Source organism: Cuculus canorus, chromosome Z, assembly GCF_017976375.1.
Source record: "Cuculus canorus isolate bCucCan1 chromosome Z, bCucCan1.pri, whole genome shotgun sequence".
NCBI classification, from domain to species: Eukaryota; Metazoa; Chordata; class Aves; order Cuculiformes; family Cuculidae; genus Cuculus; species Cuculus canorus.
The window spans coordinates 69,825,042-69,835,476 of NC_071441.1; the positions used below are offsets into that span (position 1 = coordinate 69,825,042).

The window sequence follows — 10,435 nt, forward strand, 5'->3', positions numbered from 1 at the left end:
TTTTGGTCAGGGGAGCTGTAAGGCATCACTTTCGTGTGGGGTTCACACGGTCCAATTGAAACAAAGCTAAAGCTGTATATATTTTTTTGTTCTGAGTCACTTATTTTTGGCTGTTAGGAGTGATTTAAAGAGACTGGCAATAGCAAGATGCATAGACAAGCTTAATTATGTGAAAAAGAAATTTGCAAAAAAAGGTTTCTGATTGGGTGAAATGCAAGCTAGTACATCCAAAGGAAAACAAAACATCCTATAGGTAGTCAAATAGAGGAGAGAGCCTTGAGAGGCAATAATGACAAGTTGGGCTGTTTTTGGAAACAATGGTGACCATCAGATTGGAAGAATTGATAAAATTTGAAGGAAATGAGAGCTGACTTTTCCAAGCAATCATAGCATAACTTCAGTGATTGCCCTTAACATTGTTATTAACCTGTCAGAATCACCTTTAACTCCTTTGAGCTGAGGAAGCATTTCTGTGTCTTGGATATACCTAGTTACTGTGCCTTGATCAGTTTTCTGATGATGGTTGGGACATAACACTCACCACTGGAGCTAACAAAGGATATTTTGCATGGTGTTGCTAGTTTAGTGAAGGAAGTTTTTTTACCTGCTTCTGCTGCTGCATGATGCTATTGGGCAGTGGAAGCAGTAGACTGCCTCTAGGAGGTATATTGGCTGCTGCTAATCTTTCACACAAATAAACTGAATATTAGTACCTAAGAATTTTTCATCCCATCTGAGTTCAGGAACCTACCCTAGCTATCTTACTTAGTTGCTTAGTCTTCCTAGTCTCCCACTGCCCTGAAAGAAAAAACAGAGGCTTTTATTAAACCAGGAGACAGCTTGAGATGTTTTGTCACACTATCGATGAACTCCTGCTTACAGGAGACACTATGGAAACCAGACAACTATGCCAATACCTTAGGTTGGGTGCTGTGAATAATGTTCTGTTCTGTCTGTGTAAGTCTTTGAATGTGTGAATTATTTCAGCATCAGGCAGGTTGGTGTTAACAATAGGATGGAACAAAGGGAACTTTTGCGTAAAACTCTTGAGTGATATCTCTTAGATTGGAGAACAGCATCCCTGAGGAAGCAGTGGAAATGAAATCGTTTAAGATATTTAAAACTGGACAGGAGAAAATATATTGTAATGATCAATCTTGTGCTAGTATTTAGATCAGGTTTCTCTTGTGTGAATATTAATAGGAACTCTCTGTCTGAAGTAACTGCCATTATTCAATGTGTGTTACCAGCTAACATTCACTTGCAATCTTCCCACACATCTGTACTCACACTTAAAGGACAGCCTGAGTAATGTTGAGCACCTTTGCCTTCTCTCTTGGTGCCCGATGTGTTGATTTTGTATTGCCTTGCTTAGATTATATTCCTTCAGTGCTTCCACCAGACAGACTCTATATAGTGCATAGAGATTTACAGGAAGCATGTGTAGTTTGTGGCAATAATAATAAAGTCTCCTGCTGTTTTCAAATCCCTGGGAAACTAAATCAAGTGTAGAGGTCTATTCAAAAAAGTGCAGCATGTGTATAAGTCACTTCACCATTACCTGTGTGGGTCTGCCTTGTACCTGCTCGGTGTTTTTGGCTGTCATATCTCTGAAATCTGTCCTCAGTCTCCAGAGCGCGACTAAGACATTACGCAGCTCAAATGGAAAAGCTGATGAAACAGCTTAAAATAACCTGAGCACCCATGTTTTGCTCACCACTTTTTCACCACCTGTGTGTTGGTATTCCTCAGAGGAACATATGCAGCAAAATTTGTTCTGTGCTAGTGGCCCCCATCAGATAAATCTGGATCTAGTCTGAATTATGAAGGCAGGAAGACTGGATTCAATTACTGCATGATGCTGTGATGCTTAATGGAGCTCCATTTTCTTGGTGTGTTTCTGCAGGTACGAAGCCAGTATTCTTGACTTGGTTGAAGCTATGAGCCCGATATCTGCCCCGGGATACCTCTGCAGAGAATCTTATGACAGGAACAAAATGCAGATGTCTCATCGTGTGAGCAGCTGGCCATCGTATTGGTACCACACCCCTTGCCACTCCAGAAGCAGGGCAGATGAGCTAGAAGAGAGCCGGCTTCTCGAGGAGATTTTCTTCATTTGACATGCCTCATTGGTCTACAGTCCTCCAGTAGAATTTTTAGGACCTTTATATTGCTGATTTGCTTGTGTTAAAGTATCATTTTTAAATTATTTGAGTGATAACTGCTTGTTTTCCCTCTTCTGAAGCAAAGCTAATCAGCATTTTGGGTTTAGAAATCATGGTGCGAGAATGTTGTTCAGGTACAGAAAGCATTGCCTTTTTTTTCTAAACCTTTCATGTGCCAAGTAATCACTCTAAAGTAGAATTTTTTTTTAATCTACAACATTTTATAATAGATTGAAGTCACAGTTTTGCCAGCCTCAAATCGGAAGTACATTTCATTATCGATTTTTAGCTCTAAAGCAGTTTGCCAGAACTGCCTAACATTCAGGAACTACCACGTTCAGAGTAGATTATTTTCTAATTAAACAAGTCTGTTTAAAACCTGACATATTATAAAGGTACAAGCACTTTAGTACTTTTTCAGTGATTTTATGATCTACTTTTTCTTTCAACGTTCTGATATTTAACACACTGTGTTTTTAGGGGATATATCATAAAATTAACTATACAGTGTGTCATAACATTAATAGATGATGTTTCAGGTTGATGTACTAGGCATCCATTTGAAATATATTCCTGTCTAAAGCAGTGCTTTTTAAGAGAGTTTATGTGATAGGTAACCTAACCCTGAAATAGCAGAACACAGTCAGACATGGTAGTGGTCCAAAACCTATTTGATGTTCTTTTCAAGATGAAATATATAGTAGTAGTAGTGTAAGAACAGTCTTAAGACATTTTCACTAACTTGCACTATTTTGATCCTTTATCCAGGCTCCATTGTAAATAAGACAAATCAGTAATTATTTCCACTAGTGGCTCACAATGCCCATTTCCCTGCTGGCTTTAATTATTCATGCTGTATCTATTTCAGTTTATTTAAATGCACTTCCACCTACTGCATGTACTTGGTTATTTAAAGAAATGTGCCGAATTGGTAAAAATGACTGCAGATTACAGGATTAGTGGTCATTTTCTCCATAATGCAGTGTTCATATTTTATTGTAACAGTAGCCATCGGCATGTGTTCCTGGAAATATGAGGCTAAAATACTCATTTTGCACAGTAAAATTTCAGTGAGGGAAAGGTAGAATTGAGCCAGTATGGGCAAGTTCTAGGCCATTTGCTCCTAAACCCCACTTCGTGGGCCAGTACAGCTTTTCTGACAGCCTCTTTAGGCAACCCTGCTTATCTGAAGGGCAGCGAGTTGTTGTACTGATGCTTGGGGTATCGCTGCTGCCTGCCTCCCACGTGCTTGCTCCTATGCAGTGTCTGGTGCCCTGTGAGGAGCGAGCAAAACTCGGCAACAAAGCCCGTGGTGCGTCTCTAATGAGAGCATCAGTACAGAATATCTAGCGTGTGCTTCTGGCAGCGCCGTGCTCTTATGGCAATGAAACAAAGGAGAAAGAAGGAGAAGATGAACCTCAGGTTACTCTGAGCTGTTTCATTCATGCCCAGTCTTAATCACAAATTAGGTGGTATCTTCCTCTTACATTCTAACTGAATTTTAAATGCAGCTTGGAGGAGTTTAAAGGAGGGAAGCAGCCATACCGGACCAGAAAATGACTCCTGTGAAAAGACCCTGCTTGGTCTATGCTGCTGTCAGTGAAGTATTATAGTTCTTTACAGGATGTCCATCTACTGTTGATTGACCCTATTGTTCTCCCTGGAGGCTGCAAAGGCACAGGTTTCTGCTTAAAGCCCCAAAGAGGTATTTGGTGCCCTGACTCAGCTATAACAGATGGGGATATAGATTTTATCATTTTGCCGGCTGAATAGTCTGCATCTTTAGGAGGGCAGGGAAAGAATAGAAAAATGTACATGGAGCAGCAGGAAGATGGTGGAAAACCGTAAAGAAATGACCATTACATAGATCTTAGGATTTGGGGTTGATTTTTGGTGTTTTTTAGGTTTTTGGGGTTTTTTTTTTTGTTAAGGTTTGACATTTATAAAGAAACAGTTCTCTGATTTCAGTCCAATTGCTTCTCTTTTCCAGTTTGACTGAAACTTTAATTGCCTTTTCTAATAAGTGCTAACTGACCTTTTGAAACAGCAAAAAATACATGTATATCTCTTGAAAGGTGCCTTTGTGTACCCGGTTGAGAACATTGCGTGGGAGCATTCTGTTCTTTGGTTCTTTGTGGGTGCCAATATTTAACTGCTTTAGGATTCCTTATGATCCATTTTATTCATTAACAATTCTAATTCTGCTGATGACTTTTGACTTGAACCCATATTTTGGTAGTTGCTCTTTTTAAAAGGACATTGTCAGGATTGTGGGCTCAGCACTTGAGGTGCTGTCCATCAGTCAGAGCTATGCAAAAGGCATACTTTTAGAAAGCCAAGAATTCTACAATTAAGGTGGTTGAAATGTCTGATGGGTGAAGACCTGCCAGTTTTAACTGTCTGTGAGATGTGGACAAAGAAACAAAAGCTATTAATTTGGTAGACCCTGTGAAAAATGATTTTTTTATAATGCTGGCTCTTGCTCTAGTTATCAGGAGTACATTAGGAATAGTGTTTAGCAGTCAGTGCAAGCAAAGATATTTTGCCATGAGGCACTACAAAGTTGAAGTTATTAAAACATTTATAGCTTTAGAAAAAAAAATCAATGATTGTCAAATAGGAAAGGACAAAATCAGTAGTTGGGACTGGGAGGGGAATTGTTTTCCATCTGCTAAAACAGTAGAGGAAATGCAAAAATTAAACTAGCAAAAGCAATCACTTGACAGTGTCCTTTTAAGTTTAAGCTCCTATATTAGGAAGCTGCCGCTGGGGAGTCAGTCCAGCCATAGATTGTTTGTCCAGAGTGTTTGCAGTTAATATGCTTCAGCTAAACACTGGGCTGTGTTTTACATGAGGCTTTGTGAAGCAACATGACTTCCGCCTTTCCAGTTCTGGCCTCTTCAGTCTCACTGTTGAACCCCATCTTAAGCATATGTTTATGTATGTATGTGAGGTCATAATCCAATAAATTATCTGAGGATTTCTTTTCATCTTCCAAACTACTGTTTATTTGATTTCTGTCCTGTTGGGGTTTTTTTTGATCCAGCTCAGGTGTCAATTCTGCCGTTGACAGTATGTTCCGGTTTACACATCATCACGTCATATATATTGTGAATCTCCAGTTTGCTAAGATAGATGGGGAACTGTTTGTAGCTTTCCATGATTCTCTTCCTCTCTTGGACATGGGTTTTGCTGTCAGAAGGGCAGGGGAGGGACTCCCCATTCCTATTCCAGATCTTGTTCCTGCATTTGGGGAGCTACTCTCCAAGGATACCTAATAAATCAGAGAAAGACAGATGTGGCCTAACTTTAGCTGTTCCCATTTTAAGTAGCTAGACAGGAAGGCCAGAGCACAGGGGTTGATAAGGTAGATCCTGAGTATAACCCAGGCATGGACTGAATTTAATTGCTTGGAAGGAATGGTGGTGTGGGCTTGGATGACAGAAGAATGTGATACTACATATAGCAAGAATCTGAATACGGGAGAAACTTTGCAGTGATCCAATGAGCTACGGAGGTTTGAAGTTAAGGAGGTAGGGGAAAGAGCTTAGCTATGCTTGAGAGAGTTTGAGCTCCAGACATCCAAAAGATATCCCTTGAAAGCGTACGTGAGCCTGGGGTTAAACTCTAAAAGATGCAGCACAGATTTTCTTAAATACAGCCTTCAAGCAGTGTTTAAATTTGTACCACCTGAGGGGGAAAGAGCACAGCCTGGTTAGTTAGAAACCTCCCTTTTCACACACTAAATTTATGAAATTGTGTGCTAATTAGTGTATGATTTATAAATTTACATAACTGCATGCTATATAAGACAACACAGAATATTGAATAAGGTGATTTAAACCAGCAGAAACAGAGAAGTGTGCTATGACTGGATGGCTCTCCTGGAAGATGCCTTTCCCTGTCCATAGCTGCTCTGTGCACCTCTTGAAGGCTTATCTGCTCACAGTGACAATAAATGTTTTACAATATTGTGGCTCCCTGTAGCTGTGAGAGAACAGGCTACATTGAGTGTTACAGACATGGTTGTAGCAGAGCTTTCAATGTGATCCTTGGGAAGGGTGTTTGAAAGCAGAAGTCAGCTAAAATAGATCAAGAAACTTGGTTTAATCAGTGTTGGTGCTTGATGGCCACAGTTGTTCACAGGGGATGCTACTGCATCTCACCTTCAGCAGGAGGATGGGGAGGTGGGGGAACTGGATTTGATTCAGTGGCTTCAGGGGAAGCCACTTTGCCTTCCTCGGCAGCATTCTTTGGGTTCTGCTGATGAGGTGTGCTCACTGCCACATCTTGGACGATCTGTGACTTACATTATCTCCTACGGCAGAAGGCACTGGACACACCCACCAACAATTTGTCTGTGAACAGTAAGCTATTAGGACGAAAGTGTATTGGCCAGTCGTTCCCATCAGAAGCTGAAGCTCTCAGATTTCATGTACTTTGAGACTTAAAGGGTTGATTTCAGTAATTGAGAAACTAGACTGGAGAACTCAGGTGTTGCTGATAAGTGAGGCTCTGGCTTACATGAGGTTAGAGATACCCAGAGGGCCCCAGCAAACAAACCAATCGGTAAGCTGCAATGACAGCTGTAAATTCCTAGTTTCCTTAATTCAGGAGTCATTCTGTATGTGAAAACCAACCACTTTATTCAGTCATAACATTCAATAACCAGTCTTGTAGTGTAAGTTCATTCTTTCTGGTCTTCTGTCTGCAGGCAAGAGGGAAGTGAAAACTGGAAAAAGTTATCTTTCCTGGTTGCTTACTAGATACTACTTTAAAACCTTGAACTGTGGAGTTGATTAAAGCCCTTGTCCAAACACTAAACGATGAGTGTTGTGTGCATTAAGGAAAATGTGGTAACTCCTCCCCACTGCTAGACCTGGTAAGAAAGGAAAGGACAAGATGCATTCATAGACACGGAAGCTGATCCTTTCTCAAGCTAGAGATGACTGCAAGGAAGTTGCATTAAAATTCTAAAAGGACCTTGTCAGAATCTTCCAACTGTTGTCAAACAGTGAGTAGCCCAAACACACGGATAAACTCCTGGTTTGATGAGATGGAATCCTTCACACCTTGTGTCCCAATCTCAGCTTTCCAGCCCCTGGATGCTGTGGGGGCCCTGTTATTGAGCTTTCTCCAGCATTTGAGCATCTTGAAGGGTTTACAGGGGAGGAGGTGGTGGTGCTATGAACACTGTAGCCTCATGTGCACAGTATTTCCCTTTTCATGCTAGTTCAGAAGCCTTGTTTGTAGGTGTTGGGCTGGGTACTTGGTCTCTTTGCTTTTTAGATCATGGGTCTTTCTTGGAAGCAGAAAGTCTGTGAGTAAAAAATCCCTACAAAATTTAGAAGAGTTGAGGAAAAAAATAATGTGAAGTAGAAATACCAAGCAGGGAAAAAAACCCAAAACAATTGCAGGATTCAATTTGGGATGGAGTGTGAATCTGGGGGTACAGCATCTGCAAACTCAGCCACCTTGAAAACAGTTTGTGAGACACATGCTTGATGGGATGTGGGAGACCAAGACAGCAGAAACTCTCAGAAGGAGAAGAGCGAACAAAGCATGAGGTGATTATATCTGATAGCAACAAAAACAGACAAGGAGGCTTTTGAGGTGGAGGTGAGGAGGCGATGACATCTCAAATTGCAGAGGAAGTGGCTCCTTGTCAGTGGGTCTGGTGCCCCTCTGTTTGCACGGGTGCCTTCAGCACAGGGATCTCATTACCAGAGAGTTTACTGGCAGATTTCAGTAAGGAGTAATAAAAATGATCAGGGACTGCTAGAATTGACATAATGAGGAAACAAGATGAGAAGTCAGATATTTATAGCTTGGGTGAGAGAGACAATTAAAAGGTGGGGTGGGAGGTGGACTGGGTGACCTGAAAGCCTTGTCTGTACCTAATAACTTCTCGTCTGCTGTACAGAGGACTTGAAGTTACCAAGGCTGTCAATTGGACCCTTAACAGCCCTAACTTCCCATGCTGAAAAGCTCAGGTGGGTGTACTCCGGCTGTATTGACACTGTCAGAATGTCACTGGTACTGCACTTTATTTAAAAAAATAGTCATCAGCCACCTTCTGGAAAAAAAATGACACATTGACAGTAAAGGAAAAAGAATTAGACCTTCACGAAATAAAAAAGCCATTGAAGACCCTACTGAGAGTAGGGCTGATTGGGAAGGGCTCTCAGGTTGCTCAACCAGTGATACTGAACCCTTCTTGCTGCCTGCACGGTGACCTGTCAAGTGGAAAGGTCGATGCAGAGCGAGTCTTTTCCCCTCTGAGTCAGGTGCTGGTGGCACCTCGCTGTATACACAGCTGAGCCAAACCACTGCTCTCCAGCACGCAGAGATGTGCAGAGGCTGTTGTCCCTGACAGCTGTTGAGCTTAGGAGACACTCCTCGGGGCAAGTTCAGTGCTGGCCAAAACCCTGCCGGTCCCACCGGTGGCTCTGGCCACTCGTGGGCTTTCACTTGCCTTGCTATGCAGTGGGATCCAGCCCCAGGAGACGGGCGGGCTCTCCCCTTGACATGATCCCACTCCTGTCTCACCTCTGGGGAATCCTGCACTGCATTAGGTGTGGGTGTTTGTGCACATAGTTCTTTTCATGCATATAGGGGGGTTTTTTGTGCTTATATTTGCCCTACAGTTTTGTCCAAATCCACTTAATATGGACTTCTATGCACATGCATCTTTCCATTTTTCCTGACTTGGAGACCCCTGAGAAGAGAGAAGTTGGCCCGTCTGAATGATTGCACAGCAACCTTGCAATGGGGGTTATTTAAAACCTTGACTGAGACCACAGCTGTCTCGCGTGCTCCCCAGTGCTTCAGAGGAGGCAGCCCTGGGTTTGCTCTGGGCGTGAGAGGCCGCGGCAGAGTTGGAGGCAGCCAGGCTGGAGGCATCTCGGTTCCTGGGTATGCAGTCAAATTAAAACGCCGCTACCGAAAACAGCGTGTTAGAGGCACTTCAGGGAAATATCAGTGTGGCGTTTGTTGAGTCTGATGGTGGAGTAGCCGCTCTGTTTTAATGATACCTGTGTGCAAAGGCCACAGCTGCTTTCATCCATTTCACATTAGTCTGACTTTCATAGAACAGACATAGCCTAGGGTGGTGGAAGGGAGAGAAAGGTGACCAAAAAAAAAAAAGCCATCCATTTTTTACTACTTTTTGCATCCTTCTGATTGTGATACCAAGCTCTGGCTGAGCAAGAGTAATCTTATCCAGCATACTGTTGATTTAAGCCTCTTGGATTTATATAACTTTGGAAATGGTAAACTATATTAATTTGCTGTGTTTTCAAGGGAAAGTTATTTATTGAGAGACATTTTTAACTCAAGTGCCAGGAGCCTTAAATCATTATAATAAATTCATGCTATTCAGGGTTTCTTACATTGTAATAAATTTGTTTTAAACATGAATGAGGAGATCCGTGATTTCTTTAATATACTGTTATGTATTTCCTTTCAAAATGACACAGTTCACTATATCAAGTGGGAGAATAATAGTGAGAGATTTACAGTACTTAAGAATAACACAGCCCGGGAATGTGACATGTGAACCAACACCGGGCAGGGGGCTGGCGAGTGCAGGGAGCCCGACGACGCTCCTGGTGGCGGGGCTAAGAGTTCAACAAATGACAACGGGTCAAGGTGGGCAAGCAAAACTGAGAGCTGTGCACAAAACTCCCTGCAGGGTGGGAATCACAGCACAGCCTTACATTCACCTCCATTTTACTGTGCAACGTTTGACCGAAATGCCTGAAAGGTGATATGGACCTTCTTGCTATGACCTGGGAGGGCGGCTTCCCGAATGCTGCCTCAGCGGAGCAGGACCCGAACCAGAGGTTTGCCTGTCAGCCCGAGATCACCCTCTCCTTGCTGACCTCGTGTGTTTGCTGTAGCCTTTTCCCAGGGACCTCCTCTGCCCCGTCTACAATGGTGCTTGGGCAGCAGATCCCACAGCAGCAGCCAGCAGCCCAGAAGTGCAGTGAGGAGACTCCAGGTAAGCACTTAAATAAATTTCAGTCTCTGTTGTTAATCCTTGACCTCTTGTTAAACTCCTGCTGGCCCTGCCACTTGCTGTTACACACATAGACAGCTGTGAACCCAAGAAGATAAAACCCATGTCTGGCTTTAACATCAAGTCCTCTTGTCTTCACAGAGGTCCTTATGGGCAAGTGGAGGAGGAGCTCGACAGACAGCATTGGTGACGCTAAAATCGGTTTGAGACAAATACTTTTCAGCAGTGCAGTTGAAGCTTTCTTGGAAAA

The 10,435-nt window shown here is 42.5% G+C and overlaps 1 protein-coding gene across 4 annotated transcripts in view; it reads left to right on the top strand.

Annotated features, from left to right (window-relative positions):
- KIAA1328 (KIAA1328 ortholog) overlaps window positions 1–9,479 on the top strand; it is a 176,705-nt gene extending 167,226 nt beyond the window's left edge. For 3 of the 4 annotated variants that reach the window (XM_054053605.1, XM_054053606.1, XM_054053607.1), the window contains one exon: window positions 1,907–9,479. In XM_054053605.1, the coding sequence (XP_053909580.1) occupies window positions 1,907–2,120 (214 nt within the window). In that variant the 3' untranslated portion in view covers window positions 2,121–9,479. The remainder of the gene's footprint in view (window positions 1–1,906) is intronic. The other variant, XR_008447657.1, reaches the window with a different exon arrangement.
- Window positions 9,480–10,435: the final 956 nt, after the last annotated feature.